Genomic DNA, 16,431 nt, shown 5'->3' with positions numbered 1-16,431 from the left:
TCACCCAAGGACGGATTTGAACCTGGGTCCTTGGTGCAGGGAGGCAACAGTGTTGACCACTGTGCCACCATATTAACAGCTTCTAAACTCCCCAGGCACACGGGCTGGGTAACATTTCTCTGCAAAGGTTCACTGGAAACATTAAACTCAAACTAACCAGTTATTGTCATCTGGATTACTGCCTGGGAAAGTGGAGGGAAGCAGGTTCAAGAGCAACTTTCAAATGGAATTTGGACACCGACCGTGCTGTCAGGGAGGGATTCTCAAGATTTTGATCCAGCAACAGTGAAGGAACGGCAATATATTTCCAAGGGCAGCACAGTGGTTAGCACTGCTGCCTCACAGCGCCAGAGACCCAGATTCGATTGCAGTCTTGGGTAACTATCTGTGTGGAGTTTGCACATTCTCCTCATTTGTGTGTGCGTTTCCTCCAAGTGCTCCAGTTTCCTGTTCATAGGGGGATTGCAGGGTAAAGATGTGGGGTTACAGGGATAGGGCCTGGGTAAGGTTTTAAGTTTTTTAAGTTTATTTATTAGTCACAAGTAGGCTTACATTCACACTGCAATGAAGTTCCTGTGAAAATCCCCTAGTCGCCACATTCCGGCACCTGTTTGGATACACTAAGGGAGAATTTTTGGACTGTGGGAGGAAACCGGAGCACCCGGAGGAAACCCACACAGATACAGGGAGAATGTGCAAACTCCATCTAGACAGGGACCCAAGCCGGGAATCAAACCCAGGTCCCTGGCGCTCTGAGGCAGCAGTGCTAACCACTGTGCTACCGTGTCGCCCTGATGCTCTGTCGGAGAGTCAGTACAAACCCAATGGGCCGAATGATCTCCTTCTGCACTGAAGGGATTCTATGATTTTAAGTCAGGATGCTGATTACTTCAAGGGGAATCTCCAGCTGGTGGTGTTCCCAGGTCTCTGCTGCCCCTGTCCTTCTAGATGGTTGGGGTTGTGGGATTAGATGGCCAATGCACCGAACAAACACGTCTTTTGGACTGTGGGAGGAAACTGGAGCACCCGGAGGAAACCCATGCAGATACAGGGAGAACATGCAGACTCTGCACAGAAAATAACCCAAGCCAGGAATCGAACCCGGGTCCCTGGCATTTTAGGTGTTGGTTGAGGGATAAATATTGATCCAGGATACTGGCAAGACTTTCTCTGCTCTTTTCTGAATAGTGCTGCAAGATATTTTACCCCCACCTGAGAGCAGATGAGGCCCTATCCTGAGATGAAGATCTGCATAGGATTATGTAAGTATTTGAGGGATTAAACTGATTGAGGACAACTGCATCAGATCCAAATCAAACATTTGGAAATTTTAGGCATGCCCTCACTCTACAAAGGTTTTCATTCAGTTATTTAGTTGCTGCAAAGACAATGGTATTTCAGAATCTGAAATTTTCAGTTTTCTGAAAAACTCAATTTTAGCAATTTGCAGTCTGGACATTAAGGTTTAATCATAAGGTTTATCATTCTTACATTCAGAGTAAGACATATAGGTGAACTCCTCAGTTACATGTGGTTTGTAGAAGCTCACAAATCTTTTATTGGAACATGTGTGTTAAGATGATGCATTTTAAATAAAATCTAGATTTTCTGAACGTTGAATTAGCTGAAACCCAAACTGAAAATCCAGTTTTGAAGGCATGAAACACAGAAACCCAGTTAGAAAGATGTATTTTGGGACCTTTAAATTAGTGGCCGGCAAACTGCAGCCCAGGGGCCCCATGCCACCCACCCATCAGGGTTCTGAAGGCAGCCTGCGAGGCATTTTGTTGACTGTTGCCCAGATTCCACTGGTTTCTCTCTGTGTAGTTTTTTTTACTACTGGTATGACTAAACTGATATGCACGTAAAGCAAGGGCATAGCTCAACACCACCTTCTCAAGGGCAACTAGGGATGGGCAATAAATGCTGGCCAGCCAGTGACGCCCATGTCCCATGAATGAATTTTTTAAAAGTGAAGTGCGTGCTGATTTTACACAATGACTGAGAGCCATGCATTCCCTCTGTATCCAATCAATGTGCTTACTGCTCTGGTTCGATTGGCATGCCTGCAAATTCTATGTGCGCAGGTTCAGTTAGAACAACAAAGAACGGTCCAGCACAGGAACAGGCCCTTTGGCCCTCCAAGCCTGCGCCAATCACGTTGTCCTACCTAAACCAACTGTTTATATCCCTCTATTCCCCGTTTGTTCATGTGCCTATCAAGATAAGTCTTAAATGTGACTAACGTAACTGCCTCAACCACCCCACTTGACAGTGCATTCCAGGCCCTTACCACCCTCTGTAAAAAACTTCCCCCGCACATCTTCACTGAACCTTTCCCCCCTTATCTTGAACTTGTGCCCCCTTGTAATTGTCATTTCTGCCCTGGGAAAAAGCTTCCAACTCTTCACCCTATCAATACCCCTCATAATTTTATAAACTTCTATCAGGTTGCCCCTCAACCTCTGTCTTTCCAGGGAGAACAATCCCAGTTTATTCAATCTCTCCTCATAGCTAATACCCTCCATACCAGGCAACATCCTGATAAATCTTTTCAGTACTCTCTCCAAAGCCTCCATGTCCTTCTTGTATTGTGGTGGCCAGAATTGGACACAGTATTCCAAATGTGGCCTAACCAACATTTTATACAACTATAACATAATTTGCCAACTTTTATACTCGGTGCCCCATCCGATGAAGGCAAGTATGCCATATGTTTTCTTCACCACCTTTTCCACCTGTGCTGCCACTTTTAAGGATCTGTGGACCTATACTCCCAGATCTCTGTGTGTCGATGCTTCTGATGGTTCTGCCATTTATTTTATAGCTCCCACCTGAATTGGATCTACCAAAATGCATCACCTCGCATTTGTCCGGATTAAATTCCATCTGCCATTTCTCCTGCCATTCCAGCCTATCTATATCCTGCTGTATTCTCTGACAATCTGCATCATGACCCGCAACTCCACCAATCTTAGGATCATCCATAAACTTGCTAATCAAACCAGCTACGTTTTCTTCCAAGTCATTTATATATATTACAAACAGCAGAGGTCCCAGCACTGATCCCTGTGGAACACCACTAGTTACAGGCCTCCATTCAGGAAAACACCCTTCCACCGCTACCCTCTGTCTTCTATGGCCAAGCCTGTTCTGAATCATCTAGCTAGTTCCTGTGCGATTTCATCTTTTGCACCAGCCTACCATGTCAAATGCCTTACTAAAGTCCATGTAGATAACATCCACAGCCCTTCCCTCGTCAATCATTTTTGTCACCTCCTCAAAAACTCAATTAAATTAGTGAGACATGACCTCCCACGTACAAAACCATGCTGTCTGTCGCTAACAAGACCATTCAGTTCCAAATGCGTATAGGTACTCTTCCTAAGAATCTTCTCCAACAGTTTCAATGTCACTGACGTCAAGCTCACTGGCCTATAATTACCCAGAGAACAGATCCAACCAGAAGTCACACTGGGTGTGATGCAAATAAGGTAAGTATAAATATTACTTTTGTTTTTACCATTTGAAGCTGATGATTGTTCTATTAATACAGGAACGATTAAGCATTTTCTACAACTTATGAAATTTTTGGTGTGCATTAAATGTATTTAATCTTATTCATGGGATCATGGTTAGTGAACAAGCCCAATTTAAATCTGAAGGAGGGCCACCCGTGCAGCCCACTCACTTGTCAAGGTTGCCTGTCACTGCTGTAAATGAAACTCAATTTGTCGGAGTATTTAAAATTTGTCAACTGAGTTTATGGATAAGGTGCAATAACAAGAACCTTAAACAACAGTCTCAAGGCTCACTGTTCCAACTCACTGCACCATCCAGGCCATCCCTTTGTTGTTCAGTTGTCATTTTGTGTTTGGCATTCTGTACAGAATATGCGAGGCACATTAAAGATGCATGAATCAGCTATTCATAGAATTCCCTAGTGCCATTTGACCCATCGAGCCTGCATCGACAACAATCCCATTCAGGCCCTATCCCCGTAATCCCACGTATTTACCCTGCCAATCCCCCTGACACTAAAAGGCACTGTGCCACCATTACTGTATATTGACACAAGCAGGGTACCTGTAGCAGGGTGTGTGCAAAGATGTACTTAATTCAATTTCACAACAAGTCACAGGGTTCAGTTGTCCTCTGCTAAGTGAAATCATATATTTATTGGACAGTTAAAAAAAATCAAAATTTATTTCTATGTTCTGCATTAATGGAAGAGGTAAACCTCAGCATTGTACAGAATGACAGATCAAAGACTGGGGGCTAGATTTTATGTACTCCCTCCCCACTGAGTGAGTTTTGGGGTACCACCACCTTCACGCTCAAACCTGAGCTCACCCCCATAACAGAGTAGGTGTGAAGGTGGCAAAATCAGCCACCTGTCTATCAAATTGAAATAAATAATCAAGAATCAACTGAGTTTATCCCTGATAACAGCCTGTCCTAACGCAGCTGGCAAGGACAGGCTGGCAGAAGTTGGCAGTTCATTAAAAAAAAACCCTTTTATTAAGGCAGAAAGGAAAGGGGGTGTGTTATCTTCAAGGGGTTGCCCAACCCGTTCGCACTGCTGCCTCACAGCTCCAGGGACCCGGGTTCGATTGCTGGATTGGGTCACTGTCTGTGTGGAGTCTGCACGTTCTCCCCGTATCTGCGTGGGTTTCCTCTGGGTGCTCCGGTTTCCTCCCACAGTCCGAAAGATGTGCTGGTTAGGTGCATTGGCCATGCTAAATTCTCCCTTAGTGTACCCAAACAGGCGCCGGAGTGTGGCAACTAGGTGATTTTCAGAGTAATTTCATTACAGTGTTAATGTAAACCTTGTGACTAATAAATAAACTTACTTACTTACCCCCTTAAGATAGTACCCCCAACCCCCCCCTTTCTTCCTATCCGCCTGCCGGCAGAACCTATCACCACCAACCTTTAAGTGGTAAGACCCTTCCTGCCAAATTGCTTATCGCACGCTGGGATACATTTCGCCTTCTTCCTGGGACGGTAAGGGGTGAGGGGCAGCGGCGACAAGGAGGCAGAAATCCACTGGTAGGCAATTTAATCATTCTGGCTGTGGGGCAGGACTCCCACCAACTTTACCTTGGGGTGCCACGGTGGTTAGCACGGCTGCCTCACAGCGCCAGGGACCCAGGTTCAATTCTGGCCTCGGCTCACTATCTGTGTGGGGTCTGCACGTTCTCCCCGTGTCTGCGTGGGTTTCCTCCGGGTGCTCCGGTTTTCTCCCACACTCCAAAGATGTGTGGGTTAGGTGGATTGGGCTATGCCAAATTGAAAAATTGTCAGGGGGTTAGCAGGGTAAATAAGTCAGGTTATGGGGATAGAGCCTGGGTGGGATTGTGGTCGGTGCAGATTCGATGGGCTGAATGACCTCCTTCTGCACTGTAGGGATTCTATGTCCTCCAGTGGTCAGGGAGGTGATGGGAGAAGGAGGGGTGCTGGGGGAAGTGGGGGGGGGGGGGGGGGTGCACCCCCACCCCCGGGATTTCTCATTATGTAATTTTCTGGGGGAGTCAGGCAAGTGCGGAGAAGGGAGGAGTGCGAAGATAAGAGAGGGAAGAGACGAGGAACCAAAAATGGATCAGCAACCTGCGACACTTAGGGCCACCGAATCTTTCAGCCAGGATAACCTCCCAGAATGGTGCGGACAAATGGGCGAAGGTCCTGGATATTCAACAAGGTGAGGGTTGATCACCAGGGGAAAATAAACACACACAGATCCCATTGAGTTTTGCAGTAGAAATAATATTTCTAAATATGCAAACCAGGCCTCAAGATTAAAATTTAATTTGTGTATAATTTATGTATATTTAATCAGAAATACAGACGTTACACGCAGTGTTTAAATAAAACAGGTTAGCAGCAAACTTAGCGAAGCTAATTGCTAAATTTAACTCATGTAATTACAGCCCATGAGAAGAACAGGTCTGTTAAATAAACAACTCGATTGGGATCAAATACTGAGCGAATGCAAAAAAAAAATAACTGTACAAGACCCTGATCCCAAAAAGCCAAATATTCCTCAGACACAACTTATCATACAAATTTAATTCCTTTCCCAAATTCGACCACTTCGGTGTCTGTGCAAAGTAGCTTTGGACTCTGATCAATGCAAGTGGCAGTGTAAGTTGGGAGATTTCTGAGCAAAGCTATAGGCTGGAGGGGCAGGACCGCTCCAGGTAGCTGCTGATGCCCTGGTTCAGGTTCGCGGAGAGTGTCACGTCAGTGCCGCTCGATTCTCTTCAGTCAAACGGCGCACTTTGCAATCAGCTGAAAACAATAGTTTCAATCTGCAGCATCTGTTCACCTCCGAGTTCAGCAGCCCTGGAACTCAAATTCAGAAACATGCTGGGGATTCTATTTCCTTTTTTAAACACAGCCCAAGCAGCATCCGTCTGTTTGTGTCACAGCTGTGTCACGGGGACTGCACAAGTCTGAGCAACGCTTAGCTAAATGAGTACGAGGGCTTGAGGAAGGGCCGTTGACTGGTGTTGCTGCGAGGAACCGGTAGCGGCATTACCCCTGGTCGTCGGCTGCCCGCTGCGGGTTTGGGGCTGAAATGTTTTGTAGTCGTTGCAGCCTTTGTGTTCGAGCTGCATGAAAGACAAGAAGAAAACAATGATCAGATTGATTAGATTGTATTACACCGATATAATAGTCAAATATTTACCAAGGAACGTTACCCCCTCAATCGAGCAGCATACACCATTGTCTAAATGGCATTAAACTGATGGGAGTGTCTGTTCATTCAGGTTGATGTGAAAGATCCTAGGGCACTGTTCCAGGAGGAGCAGCAAATTCTTCTCTGTCTCCTGGAGAACATTTGATCCTACAGCAACATCGCTAAATGTGGATTAACTCAGTAAGAAGTCTCACAACACCAGGTTAAAGTCCAACAGGTTTATTTGGAATCACGAGCTTTCGGGGCGCTGCCCCTTCATTAGGTGAGTGTAGATTAACATGTAGATTAACTAGCCCTTCATATCCATTGCTGGTTGTGGAACTTACTGGATTTGCCTACACAATGATGTGAGGCCATTCAGCCCCTTGAGGTCCTGTATGACCATTCAATTAGATTCTGATTAATCGGTCTTCCAACTGCCATATATCCATCCTTAATACACTTGCCTAGAAAAAAATTGTTAAACATTTTCAACTAATCTTAGCCTTAAATAACCTTTTTTCCCAATTATTTCACGGGATATGGGCATCGCTGGCAAAGCCCTTGAAATCACCCTAAACTGAGTGCCTCGCTCGGCCATTTCCAAGGGCAGTTAAGAGTCAACCACATTGCTGTAGATCTGGAATCACATGTAGGCCAGACCAGGTAAGGACAGCAGATTTCCTTCCATAAAGGACATTAGTGAACCAGATGGGTTTTTACAACAATCAATGATAATTTCATGTCACCATTATGGAGACCAGCTTCACATTCCAGATATTTTATTTGAATTTAATCAGCTGCTGCAGTGGGATTTGAACCCTCGAACCCAGGGCATTGGCCTGGGTTTCTGGATTTCTGGATGCAGTGACATTACCACTACACCACCACTATTCTGGGTGAGATTTCCACTCCTGTGTGTGTGAGAAGGTGCTACTTGACATCTCCCCTGAGCTGTTGTAAGCTAATGCCCCCCCTATTCCCCCACAAGAGGAATCAGTTTCTCTCATCAATCACCTTAAACACCTCGATTAGATCAGTTTGTAATGCTGAAGAGAATACAAGCCTACCGTCAGAATTTAATCCTTTAAACTCCGCTACCATTCAGTTGAATCTGCCCTTCACTTCATCCAAGACAATATGTTTTCCTGAGATGTAGTGCCCAGATGTAGTGACACAGTCATTCTTATGGAATCATGCCTTACAGATAATGTCCCAGATAGCACTATCACCAATCCTGGGTATGTCATGTCACACCAGCAGGACAGACCAGCAGACAGTGGTATACAGTCAGGAGGGAGATGTGCTGCAAGTCCTCAACATCAACTCTGGACCCCATGAAGTCTCATGCCACCAGGTCAAACACGGGCAAGGAAACTTCCTGTTGATTACCACGTTCCGTCCCCCTCAGCAGATGAACCAGTACTGCTCTACGTTGAACACCACTTGGAGGAAGCACTGAGGGTGGCAAGGACGCACTATGTCCTCTGGGTGGGGGCTTCAATGTCCATCAACAAGAGTGGCTCAGTGGTACCACCACAGCCGAGCTGGCCATCGCTGCTACACTGGGACTGCGGCAGGTAGTGAGGGAACCAACAAGAGGGAGAAACATACTTGACCTCATCCTCATCAACCTGCCTGTCGTAGATGCATCTGTCCATGACAGTAACGGTAGGAGTGACCACCGTACAATCCTTGTGGAGACAAAGTCCCATCCTCACATTAAGGATACATTCCATCGTGTTGTGTGTGGCACCGTGCTAAATGGGATAAACTTCAAACAGATCTAGCAACTCGAGACTGGGCATCCATGAGGTGCTGTGGGTCATCAGCAGCAGCAGAATTGTAACCAAACACAATCTGTAACCTCAGGGCCCGGCAAATCCCCCACTCTCCCATTACCAACAAAGAACAAAGAACAGTACAGCACAGGAAACAGGCCCTTCGGCCCTCCAAGCCTGTGCCGCTCCTTGGTCCAACTAGACCAATCGTCTAGGGGGATCAACCCTGGTTCAAAGAAGAGTTCAGGAGGGCATTGCCAGGAGCAACACAATGAGGTGTCAATCTGGTGAAGCTACAACATAAGAATACTTGCATGCCAAACATCATAAACAGTAAGTGATAGGCAGATGTGATGATAGCAGAGCAACTAACATAAACATATATATTTTGTTTTTTTGTTTAAGGGGAATGTCTAACAGTTAAGCTGCTTCATTTGTTATAGTTATATTTAAACTGTTATTAAATAAAGTTTGTTTTACTATAAAAGATTCCTAAGTTTGTCAGCAGAATTACTCTGGAGCGAAACATTCTACCCTCACATTTATACCAAAATAGAAAAATTGTTGGGGTCTGGTCAGGTGTCCTAATGTAACTTGGGGTTCTGGTCCAGCACCCTAACACAGAGCTAAGCAATTCCATAACCAATGGATCCGATCCAAGCTCTCCAGTCCTGCCACATCCAGCCGTGAATGGTGATGGACAATTAAACAACTCACTGGAGGAGGCGGCTCCACAAATATCCTCATTCTTACTGATAGAGGAGCCCAGCGCATCAGTGCAAACGATAAGGCTGAAGCATTCGCAAGAGTCTACAGCCAGAATTGCCGAGTGGATGATCCATCTCGGCCTCCTCCAGAGGTCCCCAGCATCACAGGAGTCTGCCTTCAGCCAATTCAATTCACTCCCCATGATAGCAATTAATGACTGAAGACCCTGGATACAGCAAAGGCGTGGGCCCTGACAGCATTCCAGCTACAATCCTGGCGACTTGTGCTCTGGAACTTGCTGCACCCCTAGCCAAGCTGTTCAAGTTCAGCTACAACACTAGCATCTAGAAGGACAAGGGCGGCAGACACCTGGGGAACACCATCACCTGGAGGTTCCCCTTCAAGTTACTCACCACCCTGGTTTGGAAATATATCGCCGTTCCTTCACTGTGGCTGGATCAAATTCCTGGAACTCTCTCCCTAACAGCACAGTGGGTGTACCTATACCTCATGGACTGCAGCGGTTCAAGAAGACCACTTACCACCACCTTCTCAAGGGCAATTAGGGATGGGCAACAAGTGCTGGTCTGTCCAGCGATGCCCACATTCCTAAGTTAATTATTTAAAACTGCATGATGGTGCACGACGGGGATGTATAAGGTGCAATTATTCCTGTCGGTGATACTTCAAGTTCAGAATGTTGTGAAATGGCACCCTCCAGTGGCTAATTTGGATATGTACAGATCAGTGTGCAACAGAAGCACAGGTCCCAAGTTTGAATTGGTCAGCTTAGAGTAGCAGAGATGCCACATGGTTAGCCTCAGTACCCTTATCCTGGGGCAGGGAAGAAGAAAAATGTGACTGCAATCCTAATATCTGTTTGCAAAATGTGTCATGTTTGTGCTACTTCACTTAGGGTGAAGGATACACTATCAACAGTGCAGAGATAAATCTGGAAAGAGTCAGTCAGGGTGAAGGGAAATGTGTAAGGATTATGCGATACCTGTTTCTGGAATCTACAGTTTACATAATGACTGGCACATTCGCAACAACAGTCAATGTATTTCCAAACAGACTATAGTATGTCAAACAGAGGCACTATCCTTGATTTAACTGTGAAGGTATGTTGTATCGTCGGGGGGTGTGGATGATCTGGGAGAGGTCATGTACCTTTTTGAAGATTGCTGGTTGTTGTATCCAGTTTTCCTTTTCTTTGTCTTTTTGTAATGCGATCCTTTTTTGCGTTTTCTGTTGCCTGTGTTTTTGTTCCTATTGAAGTACATCGAGGTTTCCTCATACTGTTCTTCCTCATCCTGAGATTTTCCACAGTCTATCCAGCTGTTGGAAGCCCCGACTTGAGCCGTTTCCTCCTCTGTTATTGTAAAGAAGACATTGTAAACTTCTTTCCTTTTTCACAATGAGTCAATGTCCACCAACTTCGTCTTAGGAACAGACTTCAGGAGTTCAACCTCTCACCTTGTGTAAACATAAGCTCATCCAAACTCTGCCCGTGTCCTAAGTTTAAGTTTAAATTTATTTATTAGTGTCACAAGCAGGCTTACATTAACACTGCAATGAAGAGACTGTGAAAATTCCCCAATCGCCACACTCCAGCGCCTGTTCATGGTAGCACAGTGGTTAGCACTGCTGCTTCACGGTGCCAGGGACTCGAGTTCGATTCCCGGTCTTGGGTCATTGTCTGTGTGGAGTTTGCGCGTTCTCCCTGTGCCTGCGTGGGTTTCCTCCGGGTGCTCCGGTTTCCTACCACATTCTGAAAGACGTGCTGGTTAGGTGCATTGACCTGAACAGGCGCCGGACTGTGGCGACTAGGGGAATTTCACAGTAACTTCATTGCAGTGTTAATGTAAGCCTTGCTTGTGACTAATAAACTTTAACTTTAAACTTTACTGAGGGAGAATTTAGCATGGCCAATGTACCTAACCAGCAAGTCTTTCGGACTGTGGGAGGAAACCGGAGCACCCAGAGGATAACCATGCAGACACGGGGTTAAATTGACCAACTCTCATTGACCCAACACCCTGTGCTCACTGACCTACACTGGTTCCTGATCCAGTAAGCCTCAACATTAAAATTCTCACCCTTATTTTCGAATCATCCCTCCCCCCCGCTTCGCCCTATCTTTTTAATATCTTCCAGTCCTACAATCCTCCAAGATTTCTGCACACCTCCAATTCTGGCCGCTCACATATCCCTGATTTGAATCCGTTCACACGGGCAGCCATGCCTTCAGCTGTTTCAGTCCTAAGCTCTAGAATTCTCTCTCTCTGTCTCTCACAACCTTTAACAAACTGGTTAAAATCTACCTCTATAACCAATCTTTTGGTCAACCTTTGTAATATCTCATCAAATGTTGTCTGATTACGCTCCCATGAAGTGCCTAGTGGCATTATACTATGTTAAAGGTGCTTTATAAATGCATAGAATAGAATCATATAACATATATACAGAATCTCTACAGTGCAGGAGGCCATTCGTCCCATTGAGTCTGCACCGACAACAATACCACCCAGGCCCTATCTCCGTAACCCCACGTATTTACCCTGCTTATCCCCCTGACACTAAGGGGCAGTTTAGCATGGCCAATCCACCTAACCCACACATCTTTGGAGTATGGGAGGAAACCGGAGCACCCGGAGGAAACCCACGCAGACACGGGGCGAACGTGCAAACTTCGCACAGACAGTCACCCATGGTTGGAATTGAACCCGGGTCCCTGAGGCAGCAGTGCTAACCACTGTGCCGCCCTTACAATACAACACTGTGATTCCTGTTGGAAAGTGAGCTGAGTGAGAACAGCTAACTCCTTCAACATATCCTCCGTATTCCTTTCTCCCTCATGTGTTCAGCCAGCTTCCCCTACAATTCATTTATGCTAGTTGCCTCAATTTCTGCTCGTGGTACTTAGTTCCACATTTTCATCACACTCTGGTTTAATAAGTTTCGCACAAATAATTTATTGGGTTTAGAGATGATCTTTTATGCAAGACCCTTGAATTTTGACACCCCCACAAGTGGAGGCGATTTCTCTGCATCCCAATCCTTCCATAATATTCAAAGACCTCCATCAGGTTTGCCTGAGAAATGACCCAACCTGTTCAGCCTTTCCTGGTGGTTATAACTTTTCAGTTTTGGCATCATCCTTATGAATCTCTTTAAATCTTCTCCAATGTCCTATATCCTTTTCATAGCATTGAGACCAGAAATGCAATGCACTCTAAATGTGTTCTAATCAAGACTTATTACAAGTTTAACTTTCCTGCTTTTCAATCCTATCCCTCCAGGAATAAACTCCAGTGTTTGATTTGCTTTTTTAAACATGGCCTTACCAATCTGCATTGCTACTTGTAGTGTTTTGAGTATTAGCAATCTTACATTCCTTTGTGCCTCTACCCCACTCACTGTCTGGTTACCTAAGCAGTGAGGACACGGCCTCATTATTACTCCCAGCGAAACCCACAATCTATACTGAGGTTAATTTGGCAATCTCACACACATTCTGCAAATTTATTAATATCTTATTGTACCTTGTTGCAGTCTTCCTTTGACTCCACATGTGAGGGCTGGCACGGTGGCACAGTGGTTAGCACTGTTGCCTCACAGCACCAAGGACCCGGGTTCGATTCCCGGCTTGGGTAACTGCCTGTGTGGAGTCTGCACGTTCTCCCCGTGTCTGTGTGGGTTTCCTCCCACATTCCAAATACGTGCTGGTTAGGTGGATTGGCCACACTAAGTTGCCCCTTAGTGTCAGGGGGATTAGCGAGGGTAAATGCACGGGGTATTGGGGATAGGGCCGGGATGGGACTGTGTTCGGTACAAGCTCGATGGGCCGAATGGCCTCCTTCTGCAATGCAGGATTCGATGAAATGGCCGCATGGACAAGGCTCGGCTGGGCTGGTATCACCTGTGGAACTGGATCCTAATTAGCTCCTAAAGCAAAAGTACCCCTGGGTGAGCGGCTGATAGGGACTGTCCTGCCTGCTGAAGATGCTTTACATATCGCAAATGGGTGAGACTTCCGTTACCTGGCAACTGCCATTCAGAGTACTTCTGGAGAACATCGATGACTTCACCTCCATATTTATCCAACTTGTCCTCGGTGACTCCGTCAACCTGCAGAAGGAGCTCCGGATCCGGTGACAGCGACTCTGCGGCAGACACATTCGGCTCATTAATATCCTTTGAGTGACAAATTGGACACCCGGTGCTGACCCAGTTGTTCTGCAAGTGGGAATTGCACATTTTTCTGCAACAATCTGGAATTCACCTGAATATTACTTGTTTTGTCCCAACTTTTCACTTTGTTTTTATTGCAGTTTCCATTTACTTTTGTAAAAATAAATAGGTTAACAGGAAGATAAATGCAAAACGCTGCGGATGCTGGAATCTGAAACGAAAACAGAAAAATGCTGGAAAATCTCAGCAGGCCTGACAGCCTCTGTGGAGAGAGAATAGAGCCAACGTTTCGAGTCTAGATGACCCTGCTCTGACGAAGGGTCCTCTAGACTCAAAACGTTGGCTCTATTCTCTCTCCACAGATGCTGTCAGGCCTGCTGAGATTTTCCAGCACTTTTCTGTTTTTGTTGTGAGGCTGACAGCAAGCTAGGCTGCTACTCTGGAAGAGTAAGGTGAATGTTAAGGACAGCCCCTGCTCTGCAATCTAAACCCAGTTACAATTTGTCCAGAACATTCAACCCAGCATTAGGAGAAATATGAAAGAGTCAAGGATTCACCCAATCTGCCGGATGTTAGTACTGTCTCATTATCTCTTAAAACACTGATTATTGTGGTGGAGAAAATACCCGAGAGAGTTGACCACAAAATCCATATTGTTACTCAGACTGCAGTACTGAAAAAAGACTTACAATGATATAGCACCTTGCATGAATACCAGATGATCAAAGTGCCTTACAACCAATAAATGTACTTTTGAGATGTTCACCGTTGTGATGTAGGAAACATGACAGCTGATTCATGCACAGCAAGCTCCCATAAACAGCCACATAATAGTAACCAGATCAACCAGGGCGGCATGGTAGCACAGTGGTTAGCACTGCTGCTTCACACCTGGGTTCGATTCCCGGCTTGGGTCACTGTCTGTTTGGAGTTTGCACATTCTCCTCGTGTCTGCGTGGGTTTTCTCCAGGTGCTCCGGTTTCCTCCCACAGTCCAAAGATGTGCGGGTTAGGTTGATTGGCCATGCTAAAATTGCCCCTTAGTGTCCTGAGATGCGTGGATTAGCAGGTAAAATATGTAGGGAGATGGGGGTAGGGCCTGGGTGGGATTGTGGTCGGTGCAGACTCGATGGGCCGAATGGCCTCTTTCTGTACTGTAGGGTTTCTATGATTTCTATGATCAGTTTCTGTGATGTTGATTGAGGAATTAGAGGACACCAGGGGTAACTCCCCCTGTTCACCTTCAAAATAGTGCCGTGGGATCTTTTACTTCCACTTGAGATGGCAGATGGGCCTTGTTTTAGCAGCTCATCAGATAGATGGCCACCTCTGACAGTGCGACACACACTCAGTACACTACAGTGTCAGCCTTGATTTTGTCTCCCAATCCTGGAGCGGGACTTGAACCTTCCGCCTTCTGATTCCAAGGTGACAATGCTGCCCCCTGAACCACAGCTGACATATGATTGGTCAGAGCGGTGCAAAGGATCCCCAAACACTATTTTGAAGATAAGCAGGGGAGTTTTTCTCTAATATTTATTTCCTCATCCAGTGCCACTGGAACTGGTCATCTGGCCATTATCACATCCCTTTCTGTGGGAGTTTGCTGTGTGTAAATCAGCTGCCACGTTTCCTACAACTTCACAACATTCTTCATTTGCTCTAAAGGACTTTGACACTGAGGTGGTGAAAGAGACTGTACAAACACAAATCTAATTCTTTCAACAGAATCCTCATCAGGAATTTCATCACGTAATGGGAGATTAACAGGTACAATTGCCGGAATTTTACCACCTCGCCTGCGCCAGAGGCTCGCAGAACGGAATTCTCCGTTGGCCTCAGGCAGGATTTCACAAGCCTTGCCCAAGCGAGGTTGTATAATAGCACCCAATGTATTTCCAAATGGCAACAAACTCCTGGTCTAAATTATTGTGATTGCAAAAGAGCAACATTTTTCCCCAATGAGACAGATAACTCCCCCCCCACCCCCCCCCCCAATACCTGTCTTTTTCATGTATACCTGCAATCCTTTTGATGGTGGCAGTGCTAAAAATGTTGAAGTAATGGACACCGTAGACTTTTCCCAGGCGCTTGCAGAGCTCAGTGAGCTCAGCAAGACACTGCTTAACCATCTCTTCCCGTTTGGAAACATTCTTCGTCACTGAATTCCTCTGCTTCCTGATGCTGCTGGCGTTATCCGTCTCCTGAAATTCCACCTAGGGTCAAAGAATAAAATGCTCCCCAGTGTCACATCATGTTTAAACATCTCAAAGCTCTTCCAACCTTTGGAACGCAATGAGGAGAACCAATATAAATTAGATTGCAAGTATCAATACAGGAGATTGATCACATAAAAATGGGACACACCTGTAGGAAACCCGTCAGGACCTGCTGTGCTCTCTCTCCAGCCGTCACATAAGCAACTGCTTGATCATTGGCCGTGATGTACAAATCCTCACACAGAATCTTATCCAGCACCAGCTTTCGAAACAGTCGCTCCACGTTGTGACGGGAATAGGCGGCCCCTGCCCCGAATATACCAGATTGGATCCTGGCATTTTTACAACCTAGTGGGGAAGTTCAGTTAGCGTTCAGGCATTTTACGTGTTCCGAGAATAAATTCCCAAACTGAACTTTAGATAAAGGAGATGCATTTGATCACGTCTCTCAAAAGGGGCTTACATTTCCCCCCAAGTCTGCAACAATGTAAGAGAACGCATGTGTGCCATCAAAATTCCCAACTATAGCCCCATGTCGAGTTTTTGATAAAGGGGATTCAATGGTTAACATTTCATTCCTTTAGCCTGATCTTGTCCAGGTGTTGCCTTTCACCACCTCAGGACATCCCAAAGCCTTCTCCAGCCAACGACGTAAGTTTAAAGTTACTGCTGTAATGTAGAAAAGATGGAAGTCAATGTGTTTTGCAAGCTCCCACACATGTCAATGAGCATAATGTGGAGCTGCCAGCGTTGGACTGGGGTGGGCATGGTAAGAAGTCTCACAACACCAGGTTAAAGTCCAACAGGTTTATTTGGCAGCACGAGCTTTCGGAGTCTCAGGAGACTGA

The 16,431-nt window shown here is 45.8% G+C and overlaps 1 protein-coding gene across 2 annotated transcripts in view; it reads right to left on the bottom strand.

The window, feature by feature from the left end:
* Positions 1-5,789: 5,789 nt before the first annotated feature.
* Positions 5,790-16,431, bottom strand: part of blm (BLM RecQ like helicase) — a 48,181-nt gene continuing 37,539 nt past the window's right edge. For both annotated transcript variants that reach the window (XM_078241175.1, XM_078241176.1), the window contains 5 exons: positions 15,732-15,931; positions 15,385-15,580; positions 13,215-13,337; positions 10,342-10,543; positions 5,790-6,614 (listed from right to left, as the gene is read on the bottom strand). In XM_078241175.1, the coding sequence (XP_078097301.1) occupies positions 6,467-6,614; positions 10,342-10,543; positions 13,215-13,337; positions 15,385-15,580; positions 15,732-15,931 (869 nt within the window). In that variant the 3' untranslated portion in view covers positions 5,790-6,466. The remainder of the gene's footprint in view (positions 6,615-10,341; positions 10,544-13,214; positions 13,338-15,384; positions 15,581-15,731; positions 15,932-16,431) is intronic.

The sequence above is a fragment of the Mustelus asterias genome, chromosome 24, assembly GCF_964213995.1.
Source record: "Mustelus asterias chromosome 24, sMusAst1.hap1.1, whole genome shotgun sequence".
Classification (NCBI taxonomy): Eukaryota; Metazoa; Chordata; class Chondrichthyes; order Carcharhiniformes; family Triakidae; genus Mustelus; species Mustelus asterias.
The sequence above is the reverse complement of the archived record's forward strand: the minus strand, read 5'-3'. Positions and strand labels throughout refer to the sequence as shown.